The 21341-nt window shown below is 35.7% G+C and overlaps 1 protein-coding gene across 15 annotated transcripts in view; it reads left to right on the top strand.

Moving 5' to 3' along the window:
• The window catches only part of SMG7 (SMG7 nonsense mediated mRNA decay factor), an 82945-nt gene that overhangs the window by 57413 nt on the left and 4191 nt on the right, over nucleotides 1-21341 (top strand). For 7 of the 15 annotated variants that reach the window (XM_032136394.2, XM_032136393.2, XM_032136390.2 and 4 more), the window contains 14 exons: nucleotides 2-152; nucleotides 517-652; nucleotides 4417-4579; nucleotides 4926-5082; nucleotides 8400-8470; nucleotides 9633-9693; nucleotides 12227-12346; nucleotides 13319-13745; nucleotides 15694-15838; nucleotides 16261-16643; nucleotides 17296-17667; nucleotides 18432-18581; nucleotides 20532-20612; nucleotides 21086-21245. In XM_032136394.2, the coding sequence (XP_031992285.1) occupies nucleotides 2-152; nucleotides 517-652; nucleotides 4417-4579; nucleotides 4926-5082; nucleotides 8400-8470; nucleotides 9633-9693; nucleotides 12227-12346; nucleotides 13319-13745; nucleotides 15694-15838; nucleotides 16261-16643; nucleotides 17296-17667; nucleotides 18432-18581; nucleotides 20532-20612; nucleotides 21086-21245 (2577 nt within the window). The remainder of the gene's footprint in view (nucleotide 1; nucleotides 153-516; nucleotides 653-4416; nucleotides 4580-4925; nucleotides 5083-8399; nucleotides 8471-9632; nucleotides 9694-12226; nucleotides 12347-13318; nucleotides 13746-15693; nucleotides 15839-16260; nucleotides 16644-17295; nucleotides 17668-18431; nucleotides 18582-20531; nucleotides 20613-21085; nucleotides 21246-21341) is intronic. The other 8 variants (XM_032136398.2, XM_058430953.1, XM_032136400.2 and 5 more) reach the window with 5 other exon arrangements.

The raw sequence follows: 21341 nt of genomic DNA, 5'->3' as shown, positions 1-21341 counted from the left end.
GGTCAGCCTTATAATCAGTTGGCTATCTTAGCTTCTTCCAAAGGAGACCATCTGACCACAATTTTCTACTACTGCAGAAGCATTGCTGTGAAGTTCCCTTTCCCAGCTGCCTCCACTAATCTGCAAAAAGCACTTTCTAAAGCACTGGAAAGGTAGGGTTTTTTTTTTGTTTTGTTTTGTTTTGTTTCTTTCCAAGAGGACTTTGTAACCTGGAGCCTTAATTCCTCATAATTTGGTTTACAGAAAATAACGGCCTATGCTTCTCTTATTTCTAAACATATAGATTTTTCATAATTTGTGTATAGTCACTGAATTTCATCCAATCAATATCAGATTCAGTCCCAGTAAAAGAGTACACAGGCTGTTAATACTGACTCATCTTGAGTGTGTTGCAGTTGAAAAATCAGTCAAATACAGCTCTTTTGTGTATCACGTATTTAGCAAGCCAGTGCTTCCTTAAGGAGTTGTAGCCAATTTGCTGCTTAAGATTCATGGAATTTTTTTCTTTCATTTCAGCCGAGATGAGGTGAAAACCAAGTGGGGTGTTTCTGACTTCATCAAGGCCTTTATTAAATTCCACGGTCATGTGTACCTGAGTAAGAGCTTGGAAAAGTTGAGCCCTCTTCGAGAGAAATTGGAAGAACAGTTTAAGGTTAGATTTCAGAAATAGAGAATTTTTGTCTTGTCTAAATCAGGAAGCATAAGATTTGGAGGAAACTGACTCCCAGTTTTTGTATTACTTAACTGTGTGAACTATTGGTAAAAATTATATTCAAAGTATGTGAAATCTTTGCATTTATCATCCCTTCAATTTAAACCGAGGTACAGTCTGTATAAACAAATATAATATAGCAGTGTTTTCACTTGAGAGGTTGCCATTTGACAAAAATTATCAAAGTGGAGAAAAATAAATAACTCCTCAGTTTTGAAACTACTACTACTTTTGATGGTTTGTGTATTCTTAGATATGATTATGTTACCTGCTTTATAGATATTGGCATTCTCCAAACCAAGTTCATTATTTTGATTGTGCTTGCATTCATCAGGGTTGTGGTAGTTTGAATGAAAAGAATGAGAGTTTTATTTAACAGGGATATATTTTACTAATTTGAGGAGATAACATTAACCTTCATTCTATTTATATATGTGAAAATGATCTTTTATTAGTATGCTAAGATATTAGCAGTTTAAATGTAGTATAATGCATAAAATAAAGTCAAAAGTATTAACTTTATTTCAGTTCATGTATTCAATAAATATTTGACTGTTCATGGGTCACTGTTTAGGCACTGAGTTAAACAGTAAATGACAACTTCAAAGAACATTTTATATTTCTTGGTTATTTCTAGGTATCTATAAACTTGGGTAATTGTGTATAACTGCTTCATAGTATTTCTGTAAGTTCTTTATAAGTCAGGCATTTTAAGAGATTGTAGAACTTGGACAGTTAAGGTGTAATTTAGCCAAAAATAGTCAATGCGAAATAGTTTTTATAGATAATCATTTTTTGGTTGATACTTTCTATGTGCAAGATATTATAATAGATAATTATAAATAGCAATAGTTTGTTTTGTTTTAAAATATACTTAGGCTGTGACATATGATTTATAAGGTTGGGTGTGTGAAAGGAACAGCTAACTTTGTCATGTCCTAGGCTGTTCAGCCTGGAAAAGAACAAACAAGTCTAAATAGTTTTCATAGTAAGAATTCAGACATGTGAAGGATTATTTGAAAAGAACATACCTGTATCTTTCCTGAGGTCAAAACTAAAATCTTAAATTTTAAGTTGAAATCTTCAGGGGGCTGACTGTGGGATGTTGTGGATTCTCCATTTTGGAGAGCTTAAGGGTCAGATTGACAGCCATCTTTCTTGGATTATTTAAGTGCAGTCCTACTAAATAGGGGATTGGACTAGAAAACTTCTTGAGATTGCTTCCAGCTCTGGTTCTGTGAAATACTCTCTAAATTGGTGGTGGTGGGTGGTCCCTACCTTAATGAGATCTTCACTAAGTAAGTTATTCTAGTCTAGAAACCTAGTAAGTTTTGCATTTGGTTCAACCTCAAACACTAACACTCTCTTCACATACATATTTCTGTATGTGAAGTTCTGGTAAGTGTGGGTGGGCAGTTTCTAAAATATACTTTGAAGTATCATTCCAGCACTCTAAAGTTAAACATAAAACATAGTATGAGGCAGATCTATTTGAAAGCTTACCCAGTGTTGAACTACAACATTGCTGGAGTGAAATTTTAACATAGTGGAGTAAAATTTCCAAAGTATTTCTAAAGTATATGTAGATAATTAGTATCATCAACATGTATACTTCAGTGTTTCTAAACAACCTTTAGCTACTAAGCAGAAATGTTTACCAAGTTGAGGTCCACTAAGGGATTTAAGGCCTGGGATCTGGGAATTGAGATGTAATACGTTTTCTGTAAGTTAAATGTGGGCTGTTTGTTAATGGTATTTAGTTCAGTATATTTCTCAACTGTAGTTGAAAGTTTGAGTAGCAAAAATCTTATCAGTTCTAATCTGATTTTATTCCTTGGAAGACCCTCTTACAGTACAATCTAAATTTTAGGAAATTACAACTAAATAACTTCAACCTTATTTCTGAATGGATAGGTTGTTCATTCACTAAGTGTTTATTAAGTACCCGCTATGTACCATGCACTTTTCTAGGCTTTTAGAGATACAGGGGAAAACATGACAAAGTCTGGACCTTCATGAACTTACATTATCATTTGTTAGTACTAGGATATATTCATATTCATTAATACTTCTGTGCATACGCTAGAAAATTCTTTTTTTTTTTTCTCTTTTTTTTATTATTATACTTTAGGTTTTAGGGTACATGTGCACAATGTGAAGGTTTGTTACATATGTATCCATGTGCCATGTTGTTTTGCTGCACCCATTAACTCATCATTTAGCATTAGGTATATCTCCTTTAATGGGCTGTGACCCTCTTCAGTAGGCTATTCCTTCTAAAATTAATGCCAGTGGATTTATAGATACAGGAAATACATTACCATATTATGCTTGTAAGAAACTGCTTTTTGAGAAATACAACTACATATTCTCATTTTATGCCAGTATTTGAATAAACGCCAGCTTATTTAGAAGGTTAGTTGTAGAAATTGAAGGAGAAATTTTGTGGGAAAATTCTAGAGAAGAGACAGGATTTCAGGAAATTTTGAGGAAAGATTAATGCTTGATGTCTTTGGAAAAGGGCTAACCATTCTAGACATATACAATGAAATGGCAGATTGCAAGAAGACTGACAGTGTGATAGAAAGAGTTCATGTAGAATGGAATTGTATTCTCTAATGATAATGTAAAAGACTTCCCTCTTAGAATCATAGAGCTTACTATGGCCATTTCAGGTTCTTTATGTAAGTAAAAACAAAAATCTCAGAGTAGTCTGGGCAGAGACAGGTGTAAGTTTCTGACATGGTAGGATCTCCTGTCACTGCTGGTAGAACTGTAAGTAAGGATTATGTGTTTTCCACCATAATGCTGGTGATAATGAATCCCTGCTCTTGGCAAAAATTTCCCTTGGGCATAGAGGAAGACTGGCTGTGGCTAAAGTGTAGGATGAAACTAGGAACTTCTGTTAGAAAAGTATTTTTGCCTGCAGGTAATCTAAAACAATTGCAGATATTAAAGTAGAAGGGTAATTCCATTGAGACATCAACTGAGAGCATCTGGGTGATTGTTTATAGTGCTGGTTAACAGATCACTGTGAACACAGTTATTAGAAGGTAAATGAAATTTGATGATCACGCATGTACTTCTCTAAGAGGGGAAAATACCAGTTGATAATTTGTCGAAGTACCTATAATACATCCTAATGTTGTTTTAGTATGCCATTTACCCTGTGTTCCAGAATATGTACTTGCTATGCCTTGTTTATAAAATAAGTTTTAATGTATCAGGCCTTTGAAAGAGTAAATTTTATGACAAATCCGGGAAGTCATGCTTTATGTACTAGGAGTTCAAAAAATTATTTTTTGAGTCTGTTGCTTTCACTGGTCCCAATTTAATATTTCAATATGTATACATCTTGTATAAAACAATTTCTAAAGGATTAAGATGTATAAATTTATGGGTGAACACTCAAAGACTTTTCTCAGGTCATATTTAAAATATATAGTTTCCTAAGAGAAAAAAGTTTGTTTGACAAACAATTCAAACAACTCTGTGGTGTCTAGATTAATTCCTTTCAAGACAAAAAGTCAGTTTGGGAAATAATTAGACCCAATCAAAATACTGGGATTGAGGGCAAAACCATTTACTCATCTGTAATTCTATTACACATGGTGGTTCTAAATGCAGACTACCAATTTAATTCTTGTGTCAAAGATGGTTCCTGTTCTTGATAATATATGCAGTACGTCTGTCTTCTTTTACAGAGGCTGCTATTCCAAAAAGCTTTCAACTCTCAGCAGTTAGTTCATGTCACTGTCATTAACCTGTTTCAACTTCATCACCTTCGTGACTTTAGCAATGAAACCGAGCAGCACAGTTATAGCCAAGATGAGCAGCTATGTTGGACACAGTTGCTGGCCCTCTTTAGTGAGTATTGAATTACTTAACATGTGCCATCTTTTTTGAAAAACATCATCTTAGGCATTTCATAAATGTAGCAAAGCACAGTGACATAAAAAAGCATAGTGTATTTCTTACACTGCATCAGGAGTTCATAATAATTTTCAACCCCAAGTTCTATCCTTTTATCTGCTGATACCCCCTCATCAAGTTGTAACTATAACATTTTTAATACGGGAAAGAAAGTGTCTTTTTAGAAAGAAGCTGTAAGATACTCGAGTGTTAGAATATAGTAGAAGGCACATAATATTTTGATTTGAACTGGCACAGTTTCATATTTCTTATGCTTTTTGAATACATTTTTTTTTTCAAGTGTCTTTTCTTGGCATCCTGTGCAAGTGTCCTCTACAGAATGAGTCTCAGGAGGAGTCCTACAATGCCTATCCTCTTCCAGCCGTCAAGGTCTCCATGGACTGGCTAAGACTCAGACCCAGGGTCTTTCAGGAGGCAGTGGTGGATGAAAGACAGTAGTAAGTATTTTTAGAATTTCATGTTAACTTGTGTGCTTTGTTTGTTTGATATCCATAAATATGTAAAAACTGCCTTCTAAAATACAACATTTGAACAATAGAAGACTGTATTTTCTGCTGACTCTCGGGAAATTGAACTGAAGACCTCTTTGTATGCTTTTCATTTGTTTATTTGAATTCTTCATGTGAGGCTTAGTCTTAAGGATTTGTGACTCCTTGTACACTCCCTTGTTCCCAGTTGCTGTCCTGGGGAAAAGGCATTTTTCACATTTCAAAGTGAACTTGAAGTAAAACCAGTTTGTTTCTTATCTATTAAGTATTCCCTAATTTTTTTGAGTTGAAGGGAAGAGATTTTTATTTCTTCCATTTTTTTCTATACATGAACTGTTTGATGTTGCCTTACAGTAGCACTCAATTTGAATAATATTTGTTTATTTGAAGCATAAAGATTGAAAGTTATTTTGATTCTCACCATTTTCCCTGTCATCTCTACTCACAGTAATTCTGACAGCTCTTAGGAACCATTGATTTTACAATGACAAATGAAAACTTTCGGTGTACCTTTGATTATAGAAATAAATACTTCCAAGGTGGCTTGGCACCAAATAGGAAGTTCCTCCCCTGCATATTTTGATGGTATATTTAAGGAGAATCTCTTTGAAAGTTTTGCTTTGTGGCCCAACATGTATATTGACCAAGGTCACAACTTAGAAAATGCCTTTTTTAAGCCACATTTAAGACCCTATGGGCTGGGCACTGTGGCTCACACCTGTAATCTCAGCACTTGGGGAGGCTGAGGCAGGCGGATCACTTAAGGTCAGGAGTTTGAGACCAGCCTGGCCAACATGGTGAAACCCCATCTCTTTTACTAAAAATACAAAAGATGTTAGCCAGGCATTGTGGCGTATGCCTGTAATCCCACCACTTCAGGAGGCTGAGACAGGAAAATCACTTGAACCCAGGAAGCAGAGGTTGCGGTGAGCTGAGATCGCGCCACTGTACTCCAGCCTGTCTCAAAAATAAAAAATAAAAAAAGAAACACCTTATGGTCTGCTTCATAATTGTCTTTTCTCTCATGTAGCTATAAGCTCTTTCCATGATATATTGACATTATCATGAATAGAGTTTAGGAACATAGCACAGCATACAATATACATCTCCTTTTAATGTTAGCATAGGTTTTAGTAATACAGATTTTCAGACATTGCTTCCTTGCATAAAATTTTTATTTCTTAGGCTATACAGTTTTTCTACTCTTGTGTACTCTAGAACTCAAATTTATGTTTAATTCAATATATTATATCAGTAATGTTATGAAAGAAGAACTGCATGTTTTACCATTTGCTTATGGAGTTTTTATATTTATGGGTAGGGATTGTTGTTTTCATTGTGTTTTGTTTTTTCTTATTGTTGTTCTTGTACAGTGGTCCTTTTGGCCCAGTCTGTGTATTCCCATTTCTTCTCATGGCAGAAGATGTTCAGCCAGAAGGAATAGCTTTATTGGCAAACATTTTTTCCCTCCATTTTTTTCTGTGATTTACTTTTTCCTCTTCCTCCTATCAGATTTACCAGAATCTTTAGAATTATGCCCTTGCAGGTGTTTCATTCTGTCTTAAATTATGTTAGTACTCATTTTAAAGACTAGCATGGGATATCACTTTAAAACTGAAGATTTTTCCTTGTATGTCTAATACATTAAAGTTATAATGTTCATTTATATCTTTTAAGTAATGGAAAAACAATGACTGTTTCTTTTGTGAACTCAGAATTTTATATATATTCAAATAATCTTCAGTTTCTTATGTCTGGGCCTTCTCAGTTTCTAGAATTTACTTTCCCTTGTACTTTTTTGAGAACATAATCTCTTAAGCTAATGAATACATGGAATAGTGATTTTCCTTTGTAGAAAATAGTTATAGGATAAAGCAGTATATCATTAGGTTATCCACTCATGCGCTTTTTCTACAGTGTTTTCTCGAGAGCTTATGTGTGTTGCATGAAGACATTGTACAGTATAATATTCTTTTTTAGTTTACTGACCTTTTTTTCCAACTATCTCTTGTAATCTGTTACATCTCCAAAGGTTTGTAGCAGACATTTATTCTTCAATATTTGTTTATATATTTTTATATGTGTATATATTTGTTGATATTTTTAAAGTAGCATATTCCCATATTTCAAAGTGTACAACTGTCCCAAATAGTTGTTAACTTACAGTTTTCCATAGTGCGATTATTTATATCCAGTTTCTCTATCCTGGGCACTTCACCTCATGCTTTTCTTTTTCTTTCTTTTTTTTTTTTTTTTAAATAAAAATTGGTTGATACATATTCAGAGGTAAGCTTCATATTAAGGAGAATGTGATTAGATAGATGAGTCTACCGTAGGAAAATCAAAGTAATTGTTTCTGGGCCAAAACCAAATTATTTTAAGCTAATTATTTTAACCAAATAATTTTAAGCAACATGGCTGCTTCCACCCATCACATCTATCCCTCACCCCAGCAAATGAACACTCAAACTACTTGTATTTGTCTCACTTCAAATATCTTGCCGTCATATATAATACATCAGATTTATAAATTGCTCTTATGTTTGAAAGATAACAGAGATTTTGATACAAATGTTTATATGTAAAGTGATATTTATAAATCTATATCCATAATGGAAACTTTAACGTACCTCACTCAGAAACCAAGGACACAGTTAACAAATACATATATAGAAGTTACTTCTGAATAGTGGAAAGAATATGTTCTAATATTTCATGTGTAAGCTTTCACAAAAATTATGTATTAGGAAACAAAGTTTAGAGTTAAGGCTGTTGTAAAAATGTGGACTTTTTGTACCATAAAAAGAGGCATTATCACTTTGAACAGGGAATGTGATTTGTGTGGTATAACCATACCCTGTCACAGATTAAAGAACTAACAGCGGCTTCCACAACTCATAATGTATGTGAAAGCTCTATAAAATCATAGTATGTTATTTCTTTGCTCAGAATTTTCTCGGCCTATTTCAGTTTTCCATGTTTGAAACTGACAAATTATTTTCAATGTTTGTTGAATTAGGAGCATGGGAAATGATCTACAGTGGTAGTAGGTCTCTGTCATGGAAATTTGTCCCTTTTGTTGTATCTTTATCATTATCTAGTGTATCTTTGAAAATACATTTTTTAAAATTATACAGCCTTTGAAATACTGAAATAAGGGAAAAATACATAAAGTCCAGGACCTATAGATACCATTTTCATGGCTTATTAGTGTTCTGGTTTCTCTTATATAAAAATAAAGTCTGAACTATTTCTCTAATTTACAGCATTTGGCCCTGGTTGATTTCTCTTCTGAATAGTTTCCATCCCCATGAAGAGGACCTCTCAAGTACTAGTGGTAAGGGCTACCCTAACCTTGTGGTGTTGATGTGGTTCTCCATCATTAATAGTGGCTTAAGGCCAGAGAAAAAGAGGTTTTTGGTGATGAATGATTGATTTTAAATTCAGTATCTCAGTGACTGTGAACTCTACAGTAAGTGGGTGGGTGGAAGTAGATAATGTTCTCCCAGTTCTTCTGGCAGCTTATTCTCATTTAGCATCATTCAAATAGGAGTTCAGAGAGTGTAATACCTTCAGATTCTTTCTTTCCTTCCTCCTCATTCTTACTATTTAAAAAAAAAACCAATTAACGTGAACATTGCTCTGTCAAAGTAATACTTACTCATCGTAGAAAATTTGGTACAAACAAAAAGAACACAAATCTCCCATACAGAGATACCTTTTACTAGTCACGATAGTATATCTTCTTCGGGCCTTTTTCTTACGTGTACACACACACACATAGGAAATGATACATATCAAATAAAGTTTTGTGCCTGATTTTGAAATTTAGTACTATATTGTTAGCATTTTCTTTTGTCAATAAGCATTTTGAAAACATGACTTTTACTGGCTTCATAATATTCCATCCTATGGAAGTGCTATAATCTATTTACGCACTTTCTGTTGCTTTAAAATTTTTCCCATTATAAATAATGCTGCACTGAACAACCTCTGGCTTGGCTTCTTTCTGACTTTTTTTTTCTATTAAATCCATGCTCCTCAGGCATTAATTTGCACATAAATCACCTGAATCTTTTTAAAATACAGTTTATGCTTCAGTAGGTTTGAATTAGTGCCCAAGATTCTGCATTTCTTACAAGCTCTCAGATGATGTCAATGTTATTCAATACTTTCAGTAAAAAGAGACAGGTAATCTAAACATTGGGATTACTGGATCCAAGACTATGAATTTTTAAGACTGCTGATTTTTTAAAAAGCCATTCTCCTCAGCATTGAGTATTAGGTGAGTATTAGGGGAATGTCTATGTCCCAAAGATAACATGCAGAGTTTTGACAGGTGAGTTATTTTCATCAGGATCACGATAAAGAAGAGCAGAGAACTATACGCATTGTAATTTCTTTCTGTATGTTAATTTTTAAAAAAATTTAGTGAACAGTATTCTACCAATGCAACATTTTAATTAAAATGTGTGCAAATTTTCATTTTGACTCTTTAGCAACACCACTTCCAGAGGAGTTTGAATTACAAGGATTTTTGGCATTGAGACCTTCTTTCAGGTAGGTGATAGCTGAAGTACCTTTATCATTGCCAGTGATTGCAGTATTAAAATTAAAAGAGAATTGGGCTTGGATGTAGAGGAACCTTTGATCTGTCCCAGCTGTGTGTTATTTTTGTAACGTCAACTAATACTGAAAGTTTGTTGTGAATTGGATTTGTGTATGTCACGCCTTCAATTCCTGTGTAATAAAAATTAAAATGTAACCTTTCCATCTGTGCCCTTGATCCCATCCCTTCTCACCTCCCTAAGAACCTCGCTCCATCTGTTATCCTCTCTGCATTGTATTTCCAGTGTCTTTCTTTCCTTTCTTTTTTAAACAACTAATTATCTTTAGCCTAGTAACATTTAAGTGTGCCCCATTCTTTTAAAAAAGTAAAATGAATTTACATCCCTCTATTTTCCTACGTTGCCTTATCTTTTCATCATGAAACTTCTTAAAAAGAGTAGTGTGCACTTTGGGAGGTGGAGGCAGGTGAATCATGAGGTCAGGAGATCGAGACCATCCTGGCTAACCCGGTGAAACCCCGTCTCTACTAAAAATACAAAAAAAATGAGCCGGGCATGGTGGCGGGCGCCTGTAGTCCCAGCTACCCAGGAAGCCGAGGCAGGAGAATCGCCTGAACCCAGGAGGCAGAGGCTGCAGTGAGCTGAGATCACGCCACTGCACTCCAGCCTGGGTGACAGAGCAAGACTCCGTCTCAAAAAAAAAGAAGAGTGGTGTGGGCCAACCTGACTGACTCCACTTCAACTCCCAATCATTTTCAGCCTACTGCGGTTTAAATTATCCGTGCCTTCTAGATACCAAAATCCAGTGACTATAGTCTTTATCCTATTGAATTTTCTTCAGCATTGAGTCTGTTGATTTCCTTCCTTCATGAAACCTTTTTCCTTAGCTCTGTGATACTATTTTTCCCACCCTTAGCACTCAGTCTTTTTCACTATTTCTTTTAAACTACATGCCTCTGAATGTTGTTGTTTTCCAGGATTCTTTTCTTGCCCTTTCCGTCCCGCTTTCTACATTCACCCTGTTAATCAAATCCATCCCTATGTCTCTTGAATGGTATGTCCCAAATTTTCAGCTCTGACTTCTCTCGAAGTTTGGATGCATATTCTAACAATCTAATCTCCTTATGCATTTTAAACTTTAACATGACCAAAAATTGAGCTTATATTTTCCAATTTGGTCAGCCAAAAAGCAATCTTCTTTCTGTATTTTCTGTCTGTGCCTGTGGCATTAACCATCTATATGACCAAGCTAGAAATCTGAAAAACCCTTGTTTCCATTTGTCTTTCTCACCAAGCCTTTATAATTCTGTGTCTGAAATGCTTCTTAGGTTCAAGTCCTTCCGCTTATTTCCCCATACATAGTTCAGGCTTTTCTCACCAGTTTACCTGAAGTATAAAAACCTCTCTACGTATAGTTCCTGTCCTCCTATAGTCTATTTCTACACTGCGTATAGTTTTTAAGTATGGAAATAGTGATGTCGCATGACTAGTATTTTTATTTACCCATTCCCGGTTGCTCCACTGTCTCTTTTAGCTTGATGCTGAAGTTCCAGCACTATCCAGCTCCTAGTTGTTCAGCCTTATTTTCTGCCATTTCCCCCAATATTTATAAACTCTATACACTATGTGCTATACTTGAATAGCTCCCTATTTTTATTCCTCCACACCTTTGTTCACGTTGTGCCTAGAACATTTCCTTCTCCTCTACTGCCTTTCCATCACCAGCCTGGTAAGCACTTAGCCATACCTGTCAAGGTCCAGCTCAGGTATCACTCTATGAAACCTTTCAGAGCTTCTCAGAAGGAACTCATCCTCCTTTTACTATATTCACTTAATTCTTTGCATAGTTCTTATTATGCTTATCAGATTGAATCATAATTATTTATTCCCAAAGGTAGGGACTCCTATTTATCTTTGTGTCCTCAGCATCTAGCCTTCTGCCTGGCAATTCTTAAATCTTCTTAAAAAAAAAAGTTTAATAAGGAGAAATCTGAAAAATCTTTATTTTTTTCAGGTTGGTTTACCCTTCTGATATCAATGAGTTATTCTATATGCTTTATGATATTTATACATTTTTCTGATTTAGAATGGTCCACCACAAAGTGGATAGATTAATATTATTTATTAAAATAGGCACCTCAGAGACTCTTAGCATTGCCATGGTCATTTCAAGCAAATTACTTAGCATGCAAGATAAATGTTTATAAAACTTTATTCTTAAAATGGTAAAAGAATCTTTCCTAATAAAAAGTTGTGGTTTATTTGAGCTCCCCGACTAGAAAGTGAAATGTGAGTAAAAATATTACATTAATGTAATGAATTTGTATATTTTCTTTTCTGCTTTGTTTCATAGTTTGTAAAAATCTCTGGGAGTATAAATTCTAATAAATGCAGTTGATTACATCAAGTAGCTAACCTATATGGAAAATAATCTGAAGCCATTACAGTTAATCAGGTGAACTTGGTTGCCTGGAAAATATCTTTAGCAATTTAATATTCTCATAACTTGCTTGTGTCAATTTTAGGAACTTGGATTTTTCCAAAGGTCACCAGGGTATTACAGGAGACAAAGAAGGCCAGCAACGACGAATACGACAGCAGCGCTTGATCTCTGTAGGCAAATGGATTGCTGATAATCAGCCAAGGTAAGTCTGTGGAGCTTGTGGTCTACCCCTTTTTAACCACTTTTTTAGATAAACACACACACACACACACACACACACACACACATCTCATATGTTACATATTTTAGGCTTTGGCATAAATATTGTCGATCATGAACTCTTAAATCGACATGTTGGTAGCACAACATCTAATTATAACCCTAGTGAGTAAGTATACTCTTTATTTAGAATCTCTGTTCTCCCTATTGTGTATTATAGAGGTCTTTCTTGTTTATCGTGAGTTTCTGCTCTACTTTATAAATATCTCTGTAAATCTAACTGAATTGTACTTTCACAGTCATGGTAATTTGTATTGGCCTGGGCATGGTGGTCAGTTTCAGGCAGGACAGACCAAGATGGTGCTAGTAGCCAGTTAAGTACAAAGCAGATGTGTTCGTTAGTGTAGGGGAAAGAATGCAGGTTTTGTAATTCGATTGGTTTGAGTTCCGTTTGTAGTTCCGCAGCTTCTAAAGTGGGTGTCCTTGGGATCTCCCCAGTAGATTATAACCTTTCCAAAGTCACTAACTACTTACTCATTTTTGTATTCAGGTTTCTGTCATACAGTAGGTAGTTAAATGCTTGCGTGTTTGAATGAACTTACCACCTCCGAGCTTCAATTTTCACATGTATAAAATAGGAATTATATATAGCTACCTTATAGGACATATCAAGGGCCCTAGACTAGTGTCTTGCACTTGAAGCATGCTCAGAAAATGTAAATTCTAGCAAACGTTGAAAGAGCAGAGGGATAGGTTGTGACGATGTTAAGTGTGATAATGAGAACCTCAGTTTCTACACAACTACTTTTTGTGTTACCTGAATCCACATTGTTATATCCTGCTGTTTCCATGGTTATTAGTGCTAGGAATATATTGACTTGGATCCACACACAATTCAGTTGTTATTTTTTAAGTTAATGTTTTTTTATATATGGATTTATTTTTGCTTTTTTAGGCTGATTCAGTGTGAAAATGAGGTAGGGAAATTGTTGTTTATCACAGAAATCCCAGAATTAATACTGGAAGACCCCAGTGAAGCCAAAGAGAACCTCATTCTGCAAGAAACATCTGCGATAGAGTCGCTGGCTGCAGATGGGAGCCCAGGGCTAAAATCAGTGCTATCTACAAGCCGAAATTTAAGCAACAACTGTGACACAGGAGAGAAGCCAGTGGTTACCTTCAAAGAAAATATTAAGCCACGAGAAGTGAACAGAGACCAAGGAAGAAGTTTTCCTCCCAAAGAGGTGAGAAGGGACTATAGCAAAGGAATAACTGTAACTAAGAATGATGGAAAGAAGGACAACAACAAGAGGAAAACTGAAACCAAGAAATGCACCTTAGAAAAGTTACAGGAAACAGGAAAGCAGAATGTGGCAGTGCAGGTAAGCTGTATTTGAACTATAAAGCAGGTAGAGGAAGGCTCACACAAAAGGCAAGATTTTTCATTTTGTTCTAAAGCCATGAGAATCGGCTGTCCTGGAAGTTTAAATGCATTATTTAATTGCATAGTAAGGTTATACAAAGAGCTGTGATAGATGGTTACTTTATCAATTCTTGGGAATTGTGAGTGGAAAAAAAAATCTCAGCCTGATTTGACACTTTTGTCAGTCCTCATCAATTTAAGCAGTTTGAAAGGATTAGTTGCAGAGTTGTCAGTTTCACACAGGATTCTATTTTATTTGGAAGATATAACTACCATTTGTCAATGCTATAGTGGAGATTTGGGGTCTTCTATAGATCCAGTAGAACCAAGAGTATATTAAGGCTTATGCAGTTTTTTTTTTTTAGATTCACTATAATATATATATATGTGTATATATACGTATATATATTTTTTCTATTATATATAATATATGTGTATATAATATATAATATGTAATATATATTTTATGTATATAATATAGTATATATTTTATATATAATATATATGTGTATATATACGTATATATATTTTTTTCTTGGAAAAATATGAGGCTTTTTTCTTGACAATTATACTTGTCCCAGCTAGTGGTATTAATATCACTTTAATCTTATCCTGGATCCTGGGAATTTATAAAGCAAGAACCCAGGTTTCTTGCTGGGAAAAGATAAGCACTGCTAAGTTATTTGTGACTTTCTTTTTATTAAAATATTTTTCCAAATAGATAAGATGGTTTCATATAAACAGAAAAGGGCCTTTATTCTGTGATGGTTTTATTAATACTATTAATGTTTGAATAAATACTTAAGTGGCCATGTGAGTTGTTAACACATTTTAGCAAATGTATGTGTTTGCATGAGAAACTACATTGTTGAAGGCTGTTTGTAAATAAATAGTACCTTTGATGTATTTCTCTAATGTTTTTTAGAAAGAGAAATAAGAAAATAATAGTTCCATTTTAACATTATAGCAAGGAGAGAAACAGAAAGACAAGGTAGAAATTAGGACATGAGGGAGAGAGAGAGATGCTAGGGAAAGGCAAGAAAAAAAAATGAACTAGAAAGCCAAAGGATCCAAGTTTTAGGGATAATGAGTCCAGCATTTTCTGCTTACCCTTCCTCCATTGTCTGTAACTGCTCACAATAAGGTCCAGACTGAAAATAGAATCTCCTTTTTTGGTTTCTCATCCATCTCAAATCACGTATAAATGATTAAAGAAAGAAAGAGTCAACATATCACCACACTCTGTACCTCGTCCCGGGTTTTCTATAAATGCTACTCATGTTCCCTCATTTTGCTCAACTTTGAGCAGTACATATGACATCTACTTCTCTCTGGCTCTATCTATAGGATCTCAGGGCCTGTTCCTTACTGCTGAAAGTATCCTTATTTAATCTGAAGGGTGGTAAAGTTGCAGGGTGGAAGGTGGATGCCTGACTGTACACATGTGTCTACGCAGATGAAATTAAACTGAGGGCCAAAATAACTCACCTATGGGTTAGTAGTCATTATTAGTTCGTAATTCATGTATGTCATTTAATGAATTAGAGTATAGAGAACCCTGGGCCCCAGAACAAGCAACTTAAAGTCATAGACAAGTTTTTTTCAACTTGTTGGCATCAGGCATCTCATTTGTAAAACAAATGGGCTCTAAGATCCTTTACATATTTGGATTTTTGTGATCATGAGAAAGCAAAATAATTAGTAAAACTAAGACAGTAAAATTATCTTTTATTGGCTATTAAATAATTTCTTTGATTTTCCATTTTTAACTTAGGTGACTTTAAATATCTTCAGCATGTACTTTTTAATCTAATGAGGTTTTAAATACTTTCTTAAGAGTAGGGTCTTCTTTCTAACACATTTGAGTTTCAGTTTATTATAGATAGTTTTGCTTCTATTGGTTACAGGTAAAATCCCAGACAGAACTAAGAAAGACTCCAGTGTCTGAAGCCAGAAAAACACCTGTAACTCAAACCCCAACTCAAGCAAGTAACTCCCAGTTCATCCCCATTCATCACCCTGGAGCCTTCCCTCCTCTTCCCAGCAGGCCAGGTAAATATGTTTTGTAATTTCTTCTACTTAATCTTTTCTGTGCAAGAATTTCTATTCACTCACTGAGAAATGTGTATTCTGTTGGAGTAATGTTACTAAGCCATAAAAAGTTCTATTTTCCCTAATACTTATAAAATTATTTTTGAACTGTTTCTGTGTAGTGTACATACAAGTGCATGTTTGTTATTATGAAGGAAATCCTATCACTAAATACAGAAGCTACTCACAGAACACTGATTACTTCAGTGGATAGAGGAAAAGTATCAATAGTCTATTTTTAGTTCTTCAAATCAAGTTAAAGATTGACAACATGACTAATCTTTTTTGTGATGTGTTAGAAGACTCTCTCTACCTACCTGTTAAAAAAAATGACTTTTTTTGCTGTTTCTTTAAAACTAAAGCTGTGTTCTTCTGTTTTGAAGGGTTTCCACCCCCAACATATGTTATCCCCCCTCCTGTGGCATTTTCTATGGGCTCAGGTTACACCTTCCCAGCTGGTGTTTCTGTCCCAGGAACCTTTCTTCAGCCTACAGCTCACTCTCCAGCAGGAAACCAGGTGCAAGCTGGGAAACAGTCCCACATTCCTTACAGCCAGCAACGGCCCTCTGGACCAGGGCCAATGAACCAGGGACCTCAACAATCACAGCCACCTTCCCAGCAACCCCTTACATCTTTACCAGCTCAGCCAACAGCACAGTCTACAAGCCAGTTGCAGGTTCAAGCTCTAACTCAGCAACAACAATCCCCTACAAAAGCTGTGCCGGCTTTGGGGAAAAGCCCGCCTCACCACTCTGGATTCCAGCAGGTAAGTTACAGTTGTGTGTACTATCCAGCTGAATGAAATAAGGGGAAATGCTGAAAGATTCAATGTTAGAAGTGCTCATTAAACTTTGACATACTTCTTGCTTAGATTTATAGTGATTATGGGAAAACAAAAGTATTGTCTCTACTGTTTATGAAAGTTCAAATGTTTTCCTTACTTTTGTAAAGGATAAAATACTAGACCTTAAGTACCATTCTTGGCTGCTACTAAGTGTCCATTTTATTGAAAATGGATTTTCTGCAAATAATTCTCCCATAGGAACATAAACTGCTAGGGAAATAGAATTACAGTCTTGATGAGGTACTAAGACAGATGTGACACCAGTCTTAAATGTTTGTCGTTTGAAGCACAGCACTTGAAGCAGAAAGGGGAAACAAACACTCATGCAAATATATTCATTCATTCATTAAACCTCTTAAATAGTTGAATTAAAAGAAAATATGAGTGTGGTGCCTATAATCTGTTCCCAGAAAGCTCTGAGTATTGAAAAGCCCAAAAGGTAAAGGAAACTGCTGCCTTGCCTAGAGTTTTGTTGGTTGGAAAACACCCCAAGTTCATTCTGTGATTCTTTAGCATTCATTATAAGTAATATTGCATTTTATCCTCACCTTGATGACAGGCATCTCTTTTTTAGTATCAACAGGCAGATGCCTCCAAACAGCTGTGGAATCCCCCTCAGGTTCAAGGCCCATTAGGGAAAATTATGCCTGTGAAACAGCCCTACTACCTTCAGACCCAAGACCCCATAAAACTGTTTGAGCCGTCATTGCAACCTCCTGTAATGCAGCAGCAGCCTCTAGAAAAAAAAATGAAGCCTTTTCCCATGGAGCCATATAACCATAATCCCTCAGAAGTCAAGGTCCCAGAATTCTACTGGGATTCTTCCTACAGCATGGCTGATAACAGATCTGTAATGGCACAGCAAGCAAATATAGACCGCAGGGGCAAACGGTCACCAGGAGTCTTCCGTCCAGAGCAGGATCCTGTACCCAGGATGCCATTTGAGGTGTGTGTTCTTTCCTGTCACCGGGCAATTTGGAGATAGGTCTGAGGTTGACTATCTTTTGAATATCTCAAATAGATCTTATAAAAAGACCACTCTTATTCGTTAGTACTATAGAATGCCACTGAGTATTGGTGTAGCTCTTCGTTTCCTCCTCAAAGTTGCACAGTATGTTTTAGTTTGGAAGCTGAAGAATTCCATAACTGATTTTGAACTCTGATGGTGTGGCAAAGAAACCATGTACAGAAATCTCTAAAACAGCATGTTAGAGAATTCTGAGATAAAGCACTCCTCTCAGTTGGGCTGAATCATCTAAGTTTAAAAATAGGTTTACTGATATTTAAATAAATTGCTCTCTGAGAAAAACAAAGTTAGCCAGTTATCTTGGACAGTGGAGGTCCCTTTCTTTGCCCTTTTTATTCATTAGAAACAGGTGAATGTTAGTACTTTTTAAAAGATCTGTTTCTCTGTAAGCACAAGATATGCTAATCATTTTGCTCCATAGCATTGTGTTACTCACTAGCCACATTAACCTTTTGTGTTCTGCTCTGTCAGTATTTTTGATTTTCTATTGTCTTGAACTTTCTCCATTATTTTCCTTGTGTCGCTTTGCCTTTGCATTTCAGAGCCTTTTTTCTCTTTGCCTAATACCATCTATCTCACTATCCCTTTGACTTTAGTTGTCTTCTTCTACCTAATTATGCTACTATTCCTTTATGCTTTTGTTATCCCTTATTGCGTCTCACTGTGATCCTTTCTGTCACTAGGACCCCAAGAGCTCCCCTCTGCTTCCTCCGGACCTGTTAAAGAGCCTGGCTGCCTTGGAGGAAGAGGAAGAGCTGATTTTTTCTAACCCTCCTGATCTTTACCCGGCTCTGCTGGGGCCTCTCGCCTCTCTTCCTGGACGAAGCCTTTTTGTATGTATTTAACATAATTCTGCTTCTTGCTCTAACCCCCAGCTGCTTTTCTGAGATACTGTAGTACACAGATGAGGTGATTTCTTTTCTTCCTGGGGCTGTCCTTTTCAGAACTGTAAAACATATTTTCTAATTGCCTAAACCAACCTTAAGATGGTAGTAGGATATAGCAAAATATTTCTGCCTTTATAGTTCTCCCAAATCGTAGAGACATACCTTGGTTTTATCCAGAAAGCATTCTGCAGAGCTGGTCACACACGCAGTGTGATGGTGACAAATTAACTCACTTTGCAGGTGACACTTCCATCTGGACCCAGAAATTTTAAGTGTCATTTAATCTTGCTTAGGAACAGTGAGATTTATTTCTCATATGTAGCCAAAATATGAAAGGAAATATGTTCTTGATTTTTTTTTTAACTGACATTATTGAACAGTATATGGCTCTTTTTTGTTTGGTTAACTAAATGCAGAAAGAGCCCTGATCTAAATTCAAAGTTGGATTCATAAACAGAATGAGTAAAAATGAAGAGGATTCTATTTATAAACATTGTCAGAGTGTCATAAATGAGTAAATATGAAAATAACTAGAATCACATAAAATAAAATCTGAGAACTCAGCCTGCATTTTAAAGAACATTGTTCTATATGCTTGTCAGTGTTCTTATTATATTTTACTGTGGGTAGGGAGTATAAAAGATGGAAAGAAAGATGTATGCTATGAGGCTTTTTCCCCTCTCTTTATTACACCTTAATAAAACATAAAAAGATAGTAAATTTTACTTTCTTGCTGTTTCTTTCTCATAAATACAGGGCAAGAACACATTCATAAAATTAAAGTACATTAATTTTAGTGTCAAGAGAAATAAAACCTTAACAGCTTTCATGACATTGCTGCCATCCCTGGCACTTGAAGTTCCCTTAAGAATTTGCCTGGGTAGTAGAGTAGGGGCCCCATACCAAGTTATTAAATAGTAGCAATAAAAGATCCCCCTGGAGACTTAAATGGTAGTAGTGCCATGACTGAGTGCACAGGGATTGTGGAAGCGCAGCTGCTATACTGTTGCCTCTCTATGTTTGCCTTTCTTGCAGCTTTTATGCTGGAGTCTCTAAGGACTGAGGGTAGTGCTTCTCTGTCCACTTGTTTCCTAATCCCTTAGTTCCTGTTCCTGTTCCCTTAGTGTCCCTTTCATTGGAAATGGAGCTGATGGTAGAACAAGTGGGAGTATTTTCAGGGTTTTTTTTTTTCATGTTTAAAAAACAACAATGATTAAAGAAACCTCGACTATAACCCTTCCAATATTTAACATTAATGATACAACATATGTCAAAGTGCTTCTCTTGTCGTAGGTATTTAGTAATGTTTTATTAGCCAGCTATTCAGTGACAGCATTAGAGATTCAGCTTTGTTTCTCCTAATAACTTTGCTAGGGCCAATAAATGTAAGCTTGACTTGTAGCAACTGTTTTACTATATACTGCAAATAGAGCTGCTTAAAAAGCATATTAACAAAGCCATTTGTCAAATGGATTTGAAAGGCTTTTTGAAAGTCACCAGTGTTAATGTTTTAAAAATTGTGGGGTGGAGAGAAACAGTGTTGGAACAGTTCAGCATTTTGTTTTGAGATTATTTTAAGTGCAACTGTTGACAAGGGGATTCCTGAGGTCCATGCCTCATAAACACTCAGAGTGCTGTTTACCAGGGTCTCTTGTCCCTGCCAGAATAGAATCTGACTAGGTTTGATCTAAAAGGAGGTTTCTACGCACCTGTGGCAACTGGCACTTAGGCGGTGTCTTGGTATTAACAGATTTGAATTCACATCTTCTGAGCCTCAAATTGTACTCAGTGGGCGAATACAGGCATGCTTTTGCTTTGGTTCCATAGTATCGTTAAGATTAATACTAAGAAAATAGAAGGTATAACTTAATTACCTTTTTTTCTGGGACTGTGAAGAAATCCTTACTGGAGAAGCCCTCAGAACTCATGTCACATTCATCCTCTTTCCTGTCCCTCACCGGATTCTCTCTCAATCAGGTAGGTGGACAATGAAGAATCCTGCTGTGTGCTTTTAGTGTAGACTGATCATTGTCTTTCTCATACTGTTTCAGTATGTCTGTTTTTTCTTTATTTTCCATGCATTAGTGTATTCCAGATATTTGATTTTATCACCCTTGTCTCTGATTGGGGCATACTAGTGACTTGTACATCATGAGTTAAAACCCTTTAACTTCTCATTAATATTGAAACCCTTAGGGCTCTCTTTTTGAGCCAAATAAATTATTCACATTTTCAACCTGGATAGTTTACGTAGAGCAAATTTAAGGGTGAGAGAAAGCAAAGAGGAAAATTAATTTGACTGGAAAATTGAAACAAAAAGAATAAAAGCCTTCAGAATTTCTCTTCCTAAGAAAAGCTTAAGGTGTACCAAGCATCCTTGAACAAGACATTGGATTTTCTCAAATCTCTTTCCTTGGGGTGAGTTTATAACTTCACTTCATGTCTTTCAGGAAAGATACCCAAATAATAGTATGTTCAATGAAGTATATGGGAAAAACTTGACATCCAGCTCCAAAGCAGAACTCAGTCCCTCAATGGCCCCCCAGGAAACATCTCTGTATTCCCTTTTTGAAGGGACTCCGTGGTCTCCATCACTTCCTGCCAGTTCAGGTATTAACTACTCTTTAAATTATAGACCTTACATTTCCTGTACACTCAGATTGATTAAGGGATAGTGAGATTCTGTAATTATAAATATATCAGTTG

This window comes from Hylobates moloch, unplaced genomic scaffold (assembly GCF_009828535.3).
Source record: "Hylobates moloch isolate HMO894 unplaced genomic scaffold, HMol_V3 SCAFFOLD_18, whole genome shotgun sequence".
Lineage (NCBI taxonomy): Eukaryota > Metazoa > Chordata > Mammalia > Primates > Hylobatidae > Hylobates > Hylobates moloch.
This window is presented reverse-complemented; position numbering and strand designations above follow the sequence as displayed.